The sequence below is a fragment of the Macaca nemestrina genome, chromosome 7, assembly GCF_043159975.1.
Source record: "Macaca nemestrina isolate mMacNem1 chromosome 7, mMacNem.hap1, whole genome shotgun sequence".
Taxonomy (NCBI): domain Eukaryota; kingdom Metazoa; phylum Chordata; class Mammalia; order Primates; family Cercopithecidae; genus Macaca; species Macaca nemestrina.
This window is the reverse complement of record NC_092131.1, coordinates 30,151,108-30,171,291: the sequence shown is the minus strand read 5'-3', so window position 1 is coordinate 30,171,291 and position 20,184 is coordinate 30,151,108. Positions and strand designations below refer to the sequence as shown.

Sequence of the window (20,184 nt, the reverse complement as noted above, 5' to 3'; positions counted from 1 at the left end):
TTTCGTTTCCCTGAGGATAGGTATTCACATCAACACAACAATATGCTTTCCTAAACTTGTACCTTGGATTGGTTGAAGAGCCTTTGGTCATACTGAACTTCATTGGAAGTCCGAGGATTAGGAACACCGAGAGCAATGACTTCACTGATATCCCGATTTTCATTTCTCTGAAGTTTCGACCTATTTTGAAATACGACATCACTAACTGAAAACTCTTTATAGACAAACTGAGTATGTTCAATAGAAATACAACCAATCTCAGAAGCAAAGGACATGAATATGTCACATTCACATCTTGAGAACGTATATTCCTTGATAATACATAATCAAGTTGGCAGCCCTTATAAAGCATTTCAGATTAGAGGGAAGAGTTTTACAATTAGGACATCCTGTTAGCTCAAAAGAACATCTAACAGATTCGTTGACATGGAATTCTTTAATATAAGCAATCACCTTACAACCATACTGAGATATAAAATTGCTATGGTCTATATTTACTATCATATGATGGTTTGGGGGTTGGGGAAGTGGATACAATTTAGATGTAGCACAGGAATCATTTTAAATAAGCTAGAAACAGCTCTTTTATCTAACTACATTTAGTAATTTTATCCCACTAGAATTTTGAGGAAAACATGTCAATGACTGAAATAGTATGATTTTTGACATTCAAATTAATTTGGTTTCCTGGCTGTTTCATTATACATGCAATCTATATCCCAATGAAACCATGGTAACTGTCATTACTTATTTTACTAAAAACTCAGGTCACAAAATGATTTCTACAGGCTATTTGATTTTCATCCAGTTACAATTTTACAGCTTTTCTATGTTGTCAATTCTGATGGCCACTTTACTGGTTTTGAGGGCCCAATTTATCCACAGAGCCATTGTAACTTTTACAACTTAGGAATTACTAACCAAGACTGTCATTAATTAAACACTTTCACACTTTGCTCCTCCTTCTACATGTACGTTACCCTCAACTCAAGAGTAAGAGTCTCTGCTTCTCTATGACGTCATTTATCCAGGGAGATGAAATATGCCAATTAACACCAGCAGGAATCTTTTTAACGCCTATTTATTTTTATTTTTGAGATACAGTCTCGCTCTCACCCGGGCTGGAGTATAGTGGCACGATCTTGGCTCACTGAATCCTCTGCCTCCAGGGTTCAAATGATTCTCCCACTTCAGCCTCTCGAGTAGCTGGGACTACAGGCACGTGCCACCACACCCAGCTAATTTTTGTATTTTTAGTAGAGATGGGGGTTTCACCATGTTGGCCAGGCTGGATGAACTCCTGACCTCAAGTGATTCGCCCGCCTTGGCTTGCCAAAGTGCTGGGATTATAGGTGTGAGCCACCGTGCCCAGCCTCTTTTTTGTGTTTAAAATATGACTTGAAAAATGTATTAGGCTCATGGGATGATCAGAGCATAGAAAACTGTTCCTTTGGGAAGAAAATATTTTATATTTGCATTTAACCCTCACTCAGAATTCTACCTTTGTATTGCAGCATTTCCTCTACTTTTCAGAACTTTAAGTCCTCAGCCTTTGGTGAGCCATAAACTTCCCCAATCCATACTTTATGCCCTCGTATATGTATTTAGTTTGTTCCATACATTTATATTTACTAAAAGTGCTTTGCAAATTTTCTCAAATTATTTTATGGATAGCTCTGTCTTTCTGAACTGTAAGTTAAACTTCTGTTAAGAATGAGCTGATTTTCACTTCTTTCAAAACTGCTCTTCTCAATTGCACTAGATGCATATAAAGTACTATGCATATAAAATGATCTCAGTAAAAGCATGACAGCTTATTTCCTGTCTAAAGAGGCACATAATCCATTTGTCTCACCATTTAAGGTAGGAAAAGAACTGACTATAACAGTCCAAATTTACTACTACATCCTTTTCAAAAATCTGATCTCAATTCTGTTTTCCATATTCCCATCATTCTCAATTCTGACTTAAGTGATGGAAGAAAAGATTAATTCCAAAGACAGTCAACTAGAGCTAAGACAAAGTTAAGTATAAGAAAATTAAGTGCTAATGTATTAAGTTATCAAACTGAAGAAGAAAGGGAGAGAAGCAAAACTGATCTTAGTGGACTAAAAACTCTGCTCTAAAAGGTACAAAAAGGCCACTCTTCATGATTGGTACCTATCTTTTTTTGTGTGAGACGGAGTCTCACTCTGCCCAGGCTGGAGTGCAGTGGCGCCATCTCAGCTCACTGCAAGCTCCACCTCCCAGGTTCACACCATTCTTCTGCCTCAGTCTCCCGAGCAGCTGGGACTAGACGCCCACCATGACCACGCCCGGCTAATTTTTTGTACTTTTAGTAGACATGGGGTTTCACCATGTTAGCCAGGATGGTCTCGATCTCCTGCCCACATCGGCCTCCCAAAGTGCTGGGATTACAGGGGTGAGCCACCGCGCCCAGCCTCCATGATTGGTACGTATCTTAAATAACACCTACCTCTTATCAGGAGCTGCCCTGGAAAGATTCCGGTCATGCTGTCTCTCTTTTCGCCTGTCATGCCGGATTTCATCCCTCTCACGTGCCTCCCCATCCTCTGTTGTGAACAGTTGAAAAGTACTTCACTGTAATATCTATTATATGTGTGCATATGTGTACATGTGTATATAATTTTTTAAAAAGAAACAGGGTCTCACTCTGTCACCCAGGCTGGAGTGCAGTAGCATGAACATGGTTCACTGCAGCCTCTACCTCCTGGATTCAAGTGATCCTCCTGCCTCATCCTCCCAAGTACCTGGGACCACAGTTGTGTGCCACCATGCCTGGCTAATTTTTTAATGTTTTGTAAAGATGAGGTCCCTCTATGTTGTCGATGCTGGTCTCAAACTCCAGGCTCTAGTGAACTTCCCACCTAGGCCTCCCAAAGTGCTGGAGTCACAGGTGTGAGCCACTGCACTCAGCCCCATTAATTTTTTTTTTGAGACGGACTTTCGCTCTTGTTGCGCAGGCTGGAGCGCAATGGTGCGGTCTCAGCTCACTGCAACCTCTGCCTCCCGGGTTCAAGTGATTCTCCTGCCTCAGCCTCCCAAGTAGCTGGGATTACAGGCATGCGCCACCACGCCCAGCTAATTTTATATTTTTAGTAGAGATGGGGTTTCTCCATGTTGGTCAGGCTGGTCTCAAACTCCCAACCTCAGGTGATGTGCCCGCCTCAGCCTCCCAAAGTGCTAGGATTACAAGCGTGAGCCACCGCGCCCAGCCTGTTTGGGTTTTTTTTTTTTTTTTTTTTTGTGAGAAGGAGTCTCACTCTGTTGCCCAGGCTGGAGTGCAGTGGAGTGATCTCAGCTCACTGCAACCTCTGCTTCTCGGCTGCCTCAACCTCCCAAGTAGCTGGGATTATATGCGTGCACCACCATGCAGGCTACTTTTTTATTTTTAGTAGAGATGGAGTTTCACCAAGGTAGTCTTGAACTCCTGACCTCAAGTGATCCGCCGCGCCCAGCCAATATTTTGAACAAGAGAATATTCCAAACTTCTTTGTAGTCACATTCAGCCTTTTAAACCTTACTTGCAATTAATTTAAGTCTAATAAATAATATTAATTTTTGAATGTGAATTCTAGAATCAAGCATGCAGCTAAAATATTTAAGGTAAAATGTACTGCCGTCTTCAACTTACTTTGAAATGCAATGCAGTAAATCAGATGGATAGATGGACAGATGGGCAAATATGTGATAAAGCAAATTTATCAACGTTAATTGCTTTTAAAATTTATTTTTATTGATATATAATTATACATATTTATGGGGTATATATATTTGATACATCAATAAAATGTGTAATAATCAAATCAGGGTAATTAGGATATCCATCACCTCAAACATTTATTTGAGTTGGAAACATAGCTATTTTGCTATATACAATAAATTATCATTAACTATTCTCCCCATTGTACTAGGAACATTAGAACTTACTCTTTCTGTGTTTTTGTACCATCAACCAATCTCTCTCCACTCCCTATCCCCAACATCCTTCCCAACCACTGGTAACCACCATTCTACTCTCTACTTTCCTGAGACCAACTTTTTTAGCTCCCACATACAAGTGGGAAGATTCGGTATTTGTCTTTCTGTGCCAGGCTTATTCACTTAATAACCTTCAGTTCCATCCATATTGTTGCAAATTACATTTCATTCTTTTTTAAGGCAGAGTAACATCCCATTGTGTATATAGACCACATTTTCTTTATCCATTCACCCACTGGACATATTCTGTGTATCTTGGTTATTGTAAAGAGCACTGCAATGAACATGGAGTGCAGATATCCCTTTTTGATTTGATATACTGATTTTCTTTTGGATATATACCCAGCAGTGGATTGTTGGATTGTGTAGTGGTTCTATTTTCAGTTTTTTGAAGAACTGCCATATTGTTTTCCACAGTGGCTGTACTAATTTACATTCTTACTAACAATGTACTAGTGGAAGTTCCCTCCGCTTCTGTATCCTCACCAGCATCTGTTATTGTCTTTTTGGTGATAGCCATTTTAACTGGGGTGACATAGTATCTCACCGTGGTTTTGATTTGAAGTTCCCTGATGATTGGTGATGCTGAACATTTTTTCATACACCTGTTGGCCATAAGTATGTCTTCTTTTGAGACTGTCTATTCAGATCATTTGCCCATTTTAAAATCAGACTATCTGGTTTCTTTGCTATTGAGTTCTTGTACATTCTGGTTATTAATTCTTTCTAAAATGCATAGTTTGCAACCATTTTCTCCCATTCTGTAGGTGGCCTCTTCAGTCTGTTGACTGTTTGCTGTGCAGAAGCTTTTCAGCTTGACGCAATCCCATTTGTCTATATTTGCTTTTGCTGTCTATGTTTTTGAGATTTTACCCAAAAAATCTTTGCCCAGACCAATGTCCTGAAGCATGTCCCCAATGTTTTCATCTAGTAGTTTCATAGTTCAGGCCTTATATTTAAGTCTTTAATGCATTTTGATTTGATTCTTGTACGTGGTAAGAAATAGAGGTCTATTTTCATTCTTTTGCATGTGACTATTCGGTTTTTACAGCACTATTTATTGAAGAGCCTATCCTTTCCCCAATGTATGCTTTGGGCATCAGTGTTAAAAATCCACGCATTGGCTGGGCATGGTGGTGGTTCATGCCTGTAATGCACTTTGGGAGGCCGAGACGAGTGGATCACTTGAGGCCAGGAGGTTGAGACCACCCTGGGTGTAATGGCAAAACCCTGTCTCTACAAATAATACAAAAATTAGCCAGGCATGGTGGTGCATGCCTTAGACCCAGTTACTTGGGAGGCCAAGGCGGGAGGATAGCTTGAGCCTGAGAGGCAGAGGTTGCAGTGAGCTAAGATTACATCACTGCACTCCAGGCTGGATGACAGAGTGAGACCTTGTCTCCAAACAATCAAAAATTCCATGCATTTACAGCCAATCCATTTATTTCTGGGTTCTCTATTCTGTTCCACTGGTCTATGTGTCTGTTTTTATGGCAGTACCATGCTGCTTTGGTTACTATAACCTTGTAGTACACTTTGAAGCCAGGCAGTGTGATGCCTCCAGTTTTCTTTGGTTATTTGGTTTTTTTTGTGGTTCCATACAAATTTTAGTATTGTTTTTTCTATTTCTGTGAAGAATGTCATTGGTATTTTGACAGGGAGTGCATTGTGTCTATAGCTAGCTTTGGGTAGTATGAACACTTTAACAATACTAATTTTTCCAATTCATGAGCATGGGCTATCTTTCCATTTTTTGTGTGTCTTCTACAATTTCTGTTCTTAACATTTAATTTTATTTTTCTAAAAAAGAGATAGGGTCTCACTATGTTGCCCAGGGTGGTCTTGAACCCCTGACCTCAAGTAATCCTTCTGTCTTGGCCTCCCAAAGTGTTGGGATTACAGGTATGAGCCACCATGCTCAGCCTCCTCTTCAGTTACTTTCATCAGTCTTTTATCATTTTCTTTGTGGTGATCTTTCACTTCTTTGGTTAAGTTTATTCCTAGGAGGCCACATGCAGTGACTCATGCCTGTAATACCAGCACTTTGGGAGGCCGAGGCAGGCAGACCACCTGAGGTCTGAGACCAGCCTGGCCAACATGGTGAAACCCCATCTCTACTAAAAATAAGAAAAATATTAGCCAGGCGTGGTGGTGTGCGCCTGTTGTCCCAGCTACTCGGGAGGCAGAAACACAAGGATTGGTTAAGCCCGGGGAGCAGAGGTTGCAATGTGCTGAGATCACGCCACTGCATTCCAGCCTGGGTGACAGAGTGAGACTCCATCTCAAAAAAACACACAAACAAACAAACAAACAAACAAACAAAAAATTTATTCCTAGGTAGTTTTTTTGTAGCTACTATAAATGGGACTGTCTTCTTTTTCAGCTTGGGTATGCTATTTGTATATAGAAATGCTACAGATTTTTGTATGTTGCTTTTGTATCTTGTAATGTTACTGAATTCGTTTATCAGTTTTAAGTTTTCTGGTGGTGTCATTAGGTTTTTCTAAATATAGGATTCATAATGTCTCTGATCAAGTATAATTTGATGTCTTCCTTGTTTTTTTTTCTTTTTTTTGGTTTGAGATGGAGTCCTTCTTTGTTGCCCAGGCTGGAGTACAGTGGCGTGATCTCAGCTCGCTGTAACCTCTGCCTCCCGGGCTCAAGCAATTCTTGTGACTCAGCGTCCTGAGTAGCTCGGATTACAGGTGAACGCCACCATACCCAGCTAATTTTTGTATTTTTAGTAGAGACAGGGTTTTACCATGTTGCCCAGGCTGGTCTGGAACTCCTGACCTCAAGTGATTTGCCCATCTCAGCCTCCCAAAGTGCTGGGATTACAGGTGTGAGCCACTGTGCCCAACCTTCCTTTCCAATCTGGATGCCCTTTATTTCTTTCTCTTGCCTAAATTCCACCAGCAAGGACTTCCAGTCCCATGTTGAATTACAGTGGTGAAAATGGGCATCCTTGCCTTGTTCCAGATCTCCGAGTAAAGACTTTCAATGTTTCTCCATTCAGTATAATGTCAGCTGTGGGTCTGTCATATATAGCCTTAAATATTTTTAGTTATGTTCCTTCTAAGCTCACTCTGTTGAGAGTTTTTATCGTGAAGGGATGTTGACTTTTTTCAAATGCTTTTTCAGTTTCTATTGAAATGATGCTATGGTTCTTATTTTTGGTTCTATTATTGTGATGTATCACACTTACTGATTTGCATATACTGAACCATCCTTGCATCCTTGGGATGAAGGATAGTTCAGTTGATTATGAAGAATGATCTTTTTAAATGTGTTGTTAAATCTTTTTTAATGTGTTCTATTTGTTAGAATTTTGTTAAGGATTTTTGCATCTATGACTATCAGGGATGTTAGCCTGTGGTTTTCTTTTTTGTTGTATATTTGTCTAGTTTTGGTGTCAGGATAATAATGACCTTGTAGAATGGATTTGGAAGCATTCCCTTCTCTTCAATTTTTTGGAATAGCTTGAGTAGAACTGGTATTTAGTTCTCTAAATGTTTGGAAGAATTCAGCAGTGAAGTTGTCAAGTCCTAAAGCTTTTCTTTCATGGGAGCAACGTTAATTGTTTAAAAAAAAAAATTAAGTGTATAATCTAGGTGGCAGGAGATATGGGTGTTCATCATATAATTCTTTCAGCTTTTCTGTATGTTTGAAAATTTTCATAATAAAATGTCAGGAAAGGCTGGGTACGGTGGCTCATGCCTGTAATCCCAGCACTTTGAGAGACTGAGGCAGGTGGGTCACCTGAGGTCAGGAGTTTGAGACCAGCCTGGCCAATATGGTGAAACCCCATCTCTACTAATAATAGAAAAAATTAGCTGGGCATGGTGATGGGCACCTTTAATCCCAGCTACTCGGAAGGCTTAGGCAGGAGAATCGCTTGAACCCGGGAAACGGAGGTTGCAGTGAGCTGAGGTTGCATCATTGCACTTCAGCCTGGGCAAAGGAGCGAAACTCTGTCTCAAAATAATAATAATAATAATAATAATAATACTTTAAAAATCAGAAAAAAAGAATTATGCATAATGTTTCCCTTATATTTTCAAAGATTCTATTGAATAAAGAACTGTCTGCTTATTTCCCTTAGGGGCTGGCTGGATCTTGATTTCCACTGTGTTTATACCTATCTTCATTTTTTTCTACCCTCGTCTGTCTGAGGGAATGGAGTACAGTTGACAGCATAAGATCTGGAGCAAGCCTGTCTAGATTCAAATCCTGGTTCTATAGCCAATTAACCATGTGACCTGGGCAGATTACTTAATCACTATGAGCCTTAGTTTCCTGCAGTTTCCTGCTCTGTAAAACAGTCACAATAATAGTACCACTACATAGGGTCACCCCAGGGATTAAGAGATAATACAAATAAAGTACTCAGAGTGGTGCCCACCATAATAAGCACCTGATAAATGTTAGTTTTTACTACTATCTGGCAAGAGATTCATTAAAATTTTTAATTTCTTGAGAACCATTCTGTTGTTGTTTTCTTATTAGAGAACTCAGATGCAGTAAGTTTTACTTCTAATTATATTCTATGGTTAGGTATACAACCAGGCAGGTATTTATATCTCACCTTATTAAGTCATTCATATATAACCGAGGGAAGTAGCTCACTACTTAAAACTCTGGTTATTTCCCTATGGTTGAACTCTAGACTCCTGTAACCAATTATCTGGCACCTCCATCTTAAACTTAACATATCCTTAACTGTATTAAATTCTTCATCTTTCCCTCCCAAACATGCTCCTCCTGCAGACTTCCCAATATTAGTAAATAAAAGTAATATTTACTTTTATCCTGAGAAGTTGGCAATTTAATCCCTCCCAACTGCTTAGGATAAAAGTTCTGGAGTCATCCTTAACTCCTACTTCTTTTTTGTATCTCCACCTAATCCACAAGCAAATTTTGTCAACTCTACCACCAAAATACGTCCAATATGGGACCATGTTTTTGCTACCTCTTGTTACCATCTCTCTTACAGTTTATTTGGAAGGCATTAGCCCATGCCCACTCCACAGTATTCTATTTTTAACACAGCAGCCAGGGAGGTCTTTTAAAAATATATGTTGGGGAAATGGTCACACGGTACGAAATCTCATTTACGCAGGATGAGTAACTTCTGGAGATCTAAAATGCTGTATGGTAACTACAGTTAACAGTACTGCATTGTATATTTGAAATCTGCTAAGAGAGTAGATCTTAAATGTTCTCACCAAAACATTTAAAAAGTAACTATAAGAGATGACTGATAAGTTAATTAGCTTGACAGTGGTGAATATTTCACAGTGTATATTAAAACATCATGTTGTATATTTTATACAATTTTTGTTAATTATACCACAATACGGCTGGAAAACAATATGTCAGGTCACATCACTATGCTCAAAACCCTGCAATTGCTTCCCTTTTCACTTGTCGTAAAAGCTTTATCTTTAGGTTAAAAGGCCATACATGATCTGGCCACTACTCTTCCCACCTGCCCTAAATATTCTGACACCTCATCTCCTGCTTATCCCCTTCTTTCTCATACAATCCAGTCACGTTGGCCTGCCTGCTCTTCCTTGAGCCACACTAGGCATACTTCCATCTCAGTCGTGTACCTGCTGGCCCTTCTGTGTGGGATGCTCTTCCCCCAGAAATCCACATGGTTTGCTTCCTTACTTCCTTCAAGTATTTCTGCTAACAGTACCATCTCAGAAGCGAGGGCTATTTGACCACTCTCACCTTCCAGCAATTTTATATCCTCCTTCCCTGTATTATTTTTCTTCCATATCAATTATTACCTTTTACTATACTACATCATTAACTTTTGTCTGTCTACACTCACTAGAATGTTGATTGTTATATCCCATCCCCCTACCCACTGTCTAGCAAAAACACCTTGTGTCTAAAAGAGAACCTTGCACACAGCAGATGCTCAATATGAACTAAATAGATGAAAGAATGAATAAATGTACCAGGTAAGAATTCAGTAATGAAAAAAACCACCCTCACAGAATTTCTTGAATTATAATTAGGACTCGACTTCCCACTCTAATTGAATTAATACACCAATGTAGACCACTAAGTAAAGTCAGAGAGAAAATACTGGCAGATTTAATGATGAGAAATGCATTAGAGCCTACAAGGTAGAAAAACTCCGGATTATTTCACCATATGAGGGAGTGGAATTATTCAGTTAGATACCTAATTTCTCTTAAGTTTTGAGATTAAAATAAGAGAAAATCAAGCCTATCATTTGAGTAATAACGCAATTTTTAAAAGTACATTGCTCAGAAGTTTAAAAACTTCTGGTACAGTCCCAAACTGAAGACCCACTTTTTTATTATCTCCTGTTGCTTCAGTTTACTAAGGCAGAGATTACTCTCCATTTCTACACTATATCTGAAGTATCTAAATTTTGTTTAGATGTACCTAACTTTATATGCAGTAGGAAAAAAAAAGATTTTCTAAAATAGATGTATTTTGTTCACCAAGTAAAATTCAATTCAGTAATGAGAATGTCATACCTTTTTCCACGTGAGTTTTGATCCCAGCTCTTCTCTCCCTGGCTTTCTGAGCCATTTCTCTAAGTTTCTCTTCGTGTTTTTCCTTTTCTTTCTGAGCCATTTTTCTCTCTACTTGGGCACGCATTTCCACAGCTTCACGAGCCTGTTAGTAAAGTCACATGTTAAACAGGACACTATCATGGGATAAATATTTATGGCTGTCATCCAGCTCCCTAAAATCTGGCTGGTAAGAGCAATCATACAGCATTCAGATTTGTTACTGCTAATTAAAACAAAGAATCTTGTCCACTAAAAGATATCCTGCCTGGAAGACACTGCAAGGTCAGCTTTCTTCTCTGGGAATATTTTAGTGATTGAAACTATAGTGACCCCAATTAATCTTGTAAATCAAGTGTTTCACTAATGCTTTCTCAGAAACAATCTAAAAAACAAAAGTAAAGCCAAGCATAGTGGCTCTCTCCTGTAATCCTAGCACTATGGGAAGCCAGAGTGGAAGGGCTGCTTGAGCTCCGGAGCTTGGGACCAGCCTAGGCAACATAGTGAGATACATCTCAAAATAAATCAATAAATAAAAAGGGACTGGTTACATTTTCAAAATGAATCAAGTCAACTCAAGATAAAATCTTAACTTACATCTGCTAGATAATTTTTATAAGGAACTCACTGTGATACAAGACTTTTTTTTATGTTCTAAACACATGCTATGATGCATGTGAACTTCAATATCATTTATTAATTCCATAATATTTATATTTATATATATTTTTTGAGATGAAGTGTCTTACTCTGCTGCCCAGCCTGGAGTACAGTGGTGCAATCTTGGCTTACTGCAACTTCCGCCTCCTGGGTTCAAGAGATTCTCCTGCCTCAGCCTCCCAAGTAGCTGGGATTACAGGTGCCCGCCAGCTAATGTTTATATTTTTAGTAGAGATGGAGTGTCACCACATTGGCCAGGCTGGTCTTGAACTCTCGATCTCAAGGAATCCACCAGCCTTGGCCTCCCAAAGTGCTGGGATTATACGCATGAGCCATTGTGCCTGGCCTAATTTCATAATATTTAATACATTATGCAATACTAATAGATGGCCAATGCTATGAACGCCATTTTATGTAGCATTCAATTCATTAGAATGTTTATCTGTCTTTGCCTGCAACTGCCTTTTTGTGGGACAGCTACATCTAAAATACAGGAAAATTTGAAATCAAGAATTACGAAACCTAGCAGTCTTCACAAAATGGGATCATCCCCAGCAAATCATTATTCTGGCATGTTGTGAGGGAGCCGGATCACCATTGTGGGGTGTATGTACACATCTACAAAGGCTAGGAGCATGCAGACAGCTGCCAACTAGCAGCTGCCATTTCTGACACACGTACCATGGGTGAGACTCTCTCTGGGTGCTTGGTACTATAGTTAAATTATCAGTACCTTAGGTAACCAAGAATGGATTTTAAAAGTAACAAGAGCATTAAACAAATTATAACCAACCAACCTTCCGATCAGCAATGTAGAGGGCTTCTGCCAGTTTGGCGAAATTTTCATTTATGTGTACTGTCTGTAGTCCTCTTCCATCAGCAGCCAGACGTTTGTCTAATGGAATTGTATAACCCTAGGGTGAAAGCAGACAGAAAACCCAGTCACAGAAGTGCTTCAATTAATTATTTGAAGTTAAATTAATTTAATTTTTTTCGAGCTGGAGTCTTGGCTCTGTCACCCTGGCTGGAGTGCAGGGGTGCCATCTTGGCTCAATGCAACTTCTGTCTCCTGGGTTCAAGTGAGTCTCCTACCTCAGCCTCCCAACTAGCTGGGACTATAGGCGTGTGCCACTACACTCAGCTAGTTTTTGTATTTTTAGTAGAGACGGAGTTTCACCATGTTGGCCAGGGTGGTTTTGAATTCCTGACCTCAGGTGATCCACCCTTAGCCTCCCAAAGTGCTGGGATTACAGGCACGAGCCATCAAGCCTGGCTAAAATTAAATTAAAATATGCCCATATTTTAGGACCCACTTAAACTTAACTGGGGTTCTTTTTCCTTATATCTTTCTTTACAACGACGCAAAATAACAGCAGCTATCAATGAGTGCTTTATGCAGAAGATCAAACACATCTATGGTCTCATTTAACCTTCATAATAACTCTATAAAGCTTCTAACATTGTGTCCATTTCACTGATGCTTTGGTAACATCCCCAAGGTCATACCGTTAAAATAAGTGGAGGACTAGGATTTAAACTCAGACAGTAGGATTTCAGAACCCAACCTCTGGAAAAATAGATACTTGTGCTGATAATTGTGGATTTTAATAAAAGGAAATCAGTGTCAAACAGTTCAACAGTTGCTCCTCAAATAAATGTAACAGTCAAACAAAGGCAGAATAAATCACTATAATCTTAGCATCTATAGGAAGTTAAATCTGCTGTACTCTCTTAATGATCTGTTATATTCTTAGAACCCTGAAGTTTTAGTAAATAGAAAAAAAAAGGCTGGGTGCAGTGGCTCAAGCCTGTAATCCCAACACTTTGGGAGGCCAAGGCAGGTAGACTGCTTGAGCCCAGGAGTTCAAGACCAGCCTGGCAACATGGTGAAACCCTGTCTCTACCAAAAATACAAAAAAGTAGCCAGGTACGGTGGGGCACACTTGTGGTCCCAACTACTTGGGAGGCTAAGGTGGGAGGAATGCCTGAGTGTGGGAGGTTTAGGCTGCAGTGAGCCATGATCATACCACTGTACTCCAGCCTGGGCAACAGAGCAAGACCCTGTCTCAAAAAAAAAAAAAAAAAAAAAGAAAAGAAAAAGAAAAAAGAAAAAAACCGTTTGCTAAACCACTGACATTCTACATTCTAAAACTTTGCATCCCATTTCAATAACTCAAGAACTATACTTGAATATCTATGTAACTTTCAGGCTTAGTTTTATTTTCCAGATACCTGACTAGTCTCTCAAATGTTGACCTTTAAGTCCATGGTCTCATAAAAATGAAGCGTTACAGAACCAGCTCAAGATACCATCCAGTTACATAACATTCATGAACTCGAATCAGACCAGTCAACAACCTCTTTGTTTAGGGTGAGTACATAAATTCTCTTAAGAAACCTGAAATGGCCTTCTTTATCCATCAAAAGTAAAACCATGAACTATGATTCAGGGAAGAGGAAAGAGTAATTAGGGAACCTATCCCACAATCAACAGATTCTTAACAACTCCTAGAAACTTTGGCGATTATTAGAGACATATAGCTTAAGCCTTCACTACTATAGAGCCAAGTAGTTGAATATAAAAGCACTTAAAGTATCCAAACATTTACTCTGTTCTTGTCATATAATCTTTTACACCAGTTTACTTTCTTTTGGAAACAATTTTTAGACATAAATTTGAGTTTTCTAAATACCATCTTGTATTTATATGGCACTTTATTATACTTATTCCTTCTCTATGTTTCTGCTAGCTACAATTCACTAAAAGAACTGATATGGGGCCAGATGCGGTGGCTCACACCTGCAATCCCAGCCCTTTGGTTGGCCAAGGCCAGCGGATCACAAGGTCAGGAGATCAAGACCATCTGGCCAACAGGGTGAAACTCCATTTCTACTAAAATACAAAAAATTAGCCGGGCGTGGTGGCATGCGCCTGTAGTCCCAGTTACTCAGGAGGCTGGGGCAAGGCAATCGCTGCAACCTGGGAGGCGGAGGTTGCAGTGAGCTGAGATCATGCCACTGTACTCCAGCCTAGTGACAAAGTGAGACTCCATCTCAAAAAAAAAAAAGAAAAAAAAAAGAACTGACACGGTATTCATGTGCCTGGCACACTAACATTTCTATTACATTAAAAAAGTCACCAAATTGGGCATTCCTTTTTGAAAATACTCAGTTAAGCCATGTGTTGTTTCAACTACAGTTACGCAGGCTGTAGTTGTTTTATTGGTATTTTCCAGTAGGTTATAATACTAACAGAGACTGATTTGACAACTTAATTACCTTTGCATTTTTCCAGTTAGAAATACAAGGAGGAATCTTCCACTCTTGTTGTTCCTTTACAGTCATCTGAGAGAAGAGTGAAAGAAGAGACAGGTTTAGATTTATAGTCTACAAAGTAAATCTTAAGTATAATCTTTATCTCCAAAGATAGCTCCATATACACTGACATATGCACAGACATAGTAAAAGGCCAACAGTCCATTTGTTTGCTAGCACTAGTTTACCATATAATTCTAGTAATAACTTTGAACTACTGGGAAAAATGGAAAATAATCTAGAAATTATTCTTGACAGTTACAAATGTTGGCTAGTATTTTTCCATATTTAAAGCGATGCGACTTCTTTTTTCTTTTTTATTTTATTGAGACGGAGTTTCGCTTTTGTTGCCCAGGCTGGAGTGCAATGGTGTGATCTCAGCTCACCACAACCTCCACCTCCTGGGTTCAAGTGATTCTCCTGCCTCAGCCTCCCAAGTAGCTGGGATTATAGGCATGCGCCACCACGCCCGGCTAACTTTTTTTTTTTTTTTTTTTTTTTTAAGTAGAGACGGGGTTTCTCCATGTTGGTCAGGCTGGTCTTGAGCTCCTGACCTCAGGTGATCCGTCCGCCTCGGCCTCCCAAAGTGCTGGGATTACAGGCCTGAGCCACCATGCCTGGCCAATGTGACTTCTTTTGGATGAAAAATTGTTCTTTTGATTAACAAAATATATCTTAAAAAGTCACTCAAATTATCAGGGACCTAATAAACCCATATATTCATTTCCAATAACATCCTTTAACTGAAACAGCAGACCCTGTCCATTCCATTAAAAGTAGGGTTTGGCCGGGCGCGGTGGCTCAAGCCTGTAATCCCAGCACTTTGGGAGGCCGAGGCGGGCGGATCACAAGGTCAGGAGATCGAGACCACAGTGAAACCCCGTCTCTACTAAAAATACAAAAAAAATTAGCCGGGCGCGGTGGCGGGCGCCTGTAGTCCCAGCTACTCAGGAGGCTGAGGCAGGAGAATGGCGGGAACCCGGGAGGCGGAGCTTGCAGTGAGCCGAGATCGCGCCACTGCACTCCAGCCTGGGCAACAGCGTGAGACTCCGTCTCAAAAAAAAAATAAATAAATAAAAAAAATAAAAGTAGGGTTTGGGTTACTAATAACAAAACGTATAGCTAACATGTTATATACATTCTCATAAGCATTCTTGAAACTTCATCTTGAAAAATAAAAAAAGAAACTACAAGTCAATGTGGTGACATGCACCTGTACAGACATAGGGAAATTATCTATAAAATTAATAACCATAAGTAGAAAAAAAGATTTTGGACTACAGCAAAGAATACCTTTCGGCTAGGAGAATGCATGACAGGTGCAGGAGGAGAAGGTGGTCCCCGGGGAATTTTCTTATTAATCCTGAAGTATAAATCAAAACACAACCACACAGTGATATAGTTTCCTCCCTTTTAGTCATCATACCAAGTCTCCCCTCCTTTTTCTTGCATAAAAGTTTCAAACATAGACAAAAACAGAGATTGTATAATGATATACACTTACCACTCCACTTCTACAATGAATAAAACTTGGTCAACTTTGAAATCGTTACTCACCCCACCTCCACAACATTACTGTCATTTTGCAGAGTAATATACTTTTTTTCCATTTTAAAAAGCAGCTTGAGGCTGGGTGCGGTGGCTCACACCTGTAATTACAGCACTTAGGGAGGCCGAGGTGGGCAGATCGCCTGAGGTCAGGAGATCGAGACCATCCTGGCTAACACGGTGAAACCCCGTCTCTACTAAAAATACAAAAAATTAGCTGGGCGTGGTGACAGGTGCCTGTAGTCCCAGCTATTCGGGAAGCCAAGGCAGGAGAATGGCATGAACCCAGGAGGCGGAGCTTGCAGTGAGCTGACATGGCGCCACTGCACTCTAGCCTGGGTGACAGAGTAAGACTCTGTCTCAAAAAAAAAAAAAAGGCAAGTTTATTGAGATAATTGACATTTATTAGCTATACATATTTAAAGTACATAATTTGATTAAATTTTGACACAAATATGCACCTGTGAAATCATCATCACAAGCAAGATAGTGAACATGTCTATCATCCCCAAAAGTTTCTGCTTGCCCCTTGCCTATTCCTCTTGTCCCTCTCATCTCCTCTCTGTCCCTACCTCCTTCCCCAGAGGCAACCACCGATCCTTCTGTAACTACAGGTTAGTTTGCATTTCCTGGAGTTTTATATAAATGGAATCATACTGTATGTACTTGTTTTCGTCTGGCTTCTTTCACTCAGCATAATCGTTTTGAGATTCATCCATGTTATTGTGTGTATTAGTAGCCTATTCCTTTTTACTTACTTGAACCTTGGAGGCTCCATTGGATCTTTCTGCATTTCTACCATCCGAATAACCCTCTGTTTAGCTCCAGAGTTGAATGCCACTCCTTGCTGAGATGGTGTATATCTGAAGAAAGCAGATAAAAACTAAAGGTGTAATTAGTTCAAGCTTTCAGTAGGTATTTTCCTTCTATTACAATCTTAAGCTAGACTACATTTTCAATTCCTTTCGCAAAGTATTAACAGAAAATTAACACAATATTTAGACAAAGCAGACAGCAAGAGGGATAAAAGAACATAAATTACGAGTTACAGTAAAAAACTTGAGTGGTATTAGTTTGCAAATAACCCATCCTCATATGTTTTCCAACATGGAAGGTGCAGAGTTCAGTTTCACAGACAAGCAGTCTAGAAAATAGTACCTATTTGGTATGCCTGCATCTGAGGAAAAAATACTCATAATAATCCCAGCAGGAAACTTACAGTTAGCAGTTTTTGATTAATCATAGGTTATAAAACAGAGAAAAAATAATGACAGAAGCCCTACCAACTCTGAATTTTCCCTTAATATCTGTATGTAATTCATCTCTCTATGCAGCTTTAGTCAAGTGAAACGTCTCAAAATTTAGAAGTATTATAAAGATATCTATTACCTATAAATAATAATTGTGATTTAGGTCATATACCACAAGTAATTGTTAATTTCTAAAAATAAAAAATATAATTTGAAAATAGCATAGGGCCAGGCCGGGTGGCTCATGCCTGCAATCCCAGCACTTTGCGAGGGCGAGGTGGGCGGATCATCTGAGGTCAGGAGTTTGAGACCAGCCTGGCCAACGTGGTGAAACCCTGTCTCTACTAAAAATACAAAAATTAGCTAAGCATGGCGGTGCAAGCCTGTAATCCCAGCTACTCAGGAGGCTGAGGCAGGAGAATCGCTTGAACCCAGGAAGCAGAGGTTACAGTGAACCAAGATCGTGCCATTGCATTCTAGCCTGCGTGAAAGAGTGAGACTGCGTGACAGAGCAAAACTCCATCTCAAAAAAAAAAAATGAAAGAAAGAAAAGAGCATAGGCTGGGCACAGTGGCTCACGCCTATAATCCCGGCACTTTGGGAGGTTGAGGAGGATGGATTATTTGAGGTCAGAAGTTCGAGACCAGCCTGGCCAACATGGTGAAACCCTGTCTCTACTAAAAAAAAATACAAAAATTAGCCAGGTATGGTGGTGGGCACCTGTAATCTCAGCTACTCGGGAGGCTGAGGCAGAAGACTCTCTTGGGAAGCAGAGGTTACAGTGAGCCAAGATCACACCACTGCACTCCAGCTGGGGCAACAGAGCAAGACTCTGTCTCAAAAAAAAAAAAAAAAAAAAAAAGCATAGAAAGAGGCCAAGTGTAGTGGCTCAAGTCTGTAATCTCAGCACTTTAGGATGACAAGGCAGGAGGACTGCTTGAGCCCAGGAGTTCGAGAACAGTCTGAGCATCACAACAAGACTCTGTCTCCACAAAAAATTAAAATATTAGCCAGGCATGGTGGCATCAAGGCAGGAGGATCACTTGAGCCCAGGAGGTGGGGGCTGCAGTGAGCCATGCTGGTGTCACCATACTCCAGCCAGGGCAACGGAGAGACCTTATCTCAGAAAACAAACAAAAACCAAAGTGGACACCTTAAAAAATTCTGCTTTCAGCTGTCTGCAAAGAGAGTACACAGGCTTCAAGTCATTATTCAAAACAATGCATTCATAATGGTTGCTAAGTGGGTTAGTGAAAGAATACCATGAACCCCCAAGCTGAATCAAGTTCAAAATAAAACTAAGTCTTCTAGGCATGATTCATACCGGATATACTGAGCAGGAGCCAGTTTGTCAGCTGCCCGAACTGGCATGGCTGCGGCGACCTTCTGTGATACAGATTTTTCTAAGGCTACTCTTGTCTTTTCTGTTATCTGAAATAGGAAATGTCACATTGAGAGTCTGGAAGTTAATCAGGATGTAAACAGTCATCGAATATATCAATTCCCAGTTACCTCTTTAATAGCTTCTTCATCAGGCCTTTGCAGGTCTGGATCATCTGCATTCATAACCTCCTTTGGAACCAGGTCAGTATATTTGCTATAAATGACCTAAAATGTTCAAACACAAGCAGGCTTAAGAAAAGCAAACAATGAAAAGAAACCTCATTAGCCATTTCAGATGCCAACATGTTCTCTCAGCACACTTAAAAATTTAGGACACTCAGACATTATCTTTTAGATTTTAAAACCAAGGAAGTTTAAAATATATACACAAATTGCTAACTTGGCTGTAAGTCAATAATTTTCCCTTGACCTCATCCATTTAAATTATTTGAGATCTTCTAATCAAGTCAGTATCCAAATAAACCATGCCAACAAAATCGTGCATCGATGATCACTAGAACTTGAAATTAATGATAATATAAATTACCTATAGCACCATTATCTTGGATTACAAACTCATTAGAATTTAAGTCAGGTTACCAAATAATTTCCAAATTCACTGGGCCTGGAAAATTTTATTGACCTCATCCTACTTATAATGCTTCTCTTTTTTGCCATCAACTCTATTTATAGACTAAGAAAATAAACAAGTGCCATAGTTAAAAAACCCAGAACGCTTTCTTCCATGAAAAAAGAAAAAAAAAAGTAAAAGAAAAATATATTCTATATATACAACTTATTTTATATCCATTATCCAATTGAGGCCTGTTACATGACTTCTACTAGGCCCAACATTGTTTCTATTACGCTGACACTGATGTGGCAGGCTCTTAACAAATAGAATATTGGTTACTTTCAGGTCCATCTATACTTCTTAAATATTTTCATAAAAAGTTACGTGGCATATTTTAAAGTAAAAAAGAGATAGAGGAGCCGATGCGGTGGCTCATGCCTATAATCCCAACACTTTGGGAGGCTGAGGCGGGTGGATCATGAGGTCAGGAGATCGAAACCATCCTAGCTAACATGGTGAAACCGGGTCTCTACTAAAAATACAAAAAATTAGCCAGGCGTGGTGGCAGGTGCCTGTAGTCCCAGCTACTCGGGAGGCTGAGGCAGGAGACTGGCTTTAACCCGGGAGATGGAACTTGCAGTGAGCCAAGAGTGTACCACTGCACTCCAGCCTGGGTGACAGGGGAAGAAACCGCCTCAAAAAAAAAAAAAAAAAAGAGAGATACAGAAAATTCAATAAATAATAGGCATTCTACCTTTAATGCTTTCATCAGAAATTCTTTGAGGTACATAAAAAGAAAGGACAACTTATGAATATTAAAGAAAATGAAATTAATAGGCACTTGAGATTTTCAACAAATTATTTTTTGTAGAATTGTTTACCACTGCCAAAGTCT

General features: G+C 39.6%; 1 protein-coding gene across 2 annotated transcripts in view; it reads right to left on the bottom strand.

Annotated features, from left to right (window-relative positions):
* The window catches only part of LOC105495835 (SNW domain containing 1), a 44,080-nt gene that overhangs the window by 3,188 nt on the left and 20,708 nt on the right, over positions 1 to 20,184 (bottom strand). For both annotated transcript variants that reach the window (XM_011765685.2, XM_011765686.2), the window contains exons 4-12: positions 18,845 to 18,940; positions 18,657 to 18,763; positions 16,841 to 16,945; positions 15,828 to 15,897; positions 14,499 to 14,564; positions 12,017 to 12,133; positions 10,524 to 10,665; positions 2,477 to 2,573; positions 63 to 180 (exon numbers count right to left, since the gene is read on the bottom strand). In XM_011765685.2, coding sequence (XP_011763987.1) covers positions 63 to 180; positions 2,477 to 2,573; positions 10,524 to 10,665; positions 12,017 to 12,133; positions 14,499 to 14,564; positions 15,828 to 15,897; positions 16,841 to 16,945; positions 18,657 to 18,763; positions 18,845 to 18,940 — 918 coding nt within the window. The remainder of the gene's footprint in view (positions 1 to 62; positions 181 to 2,476; positions 2,574 to 10,523; positions 10,666 to 12,016; positions 12,134 to 14,498; positions 14,565 to 15,827; positions 15,898 to 16,840; positions 16,946 to 18,656; positions 18,764 to 18,844; positions 18,941 to 20,184) is intronic.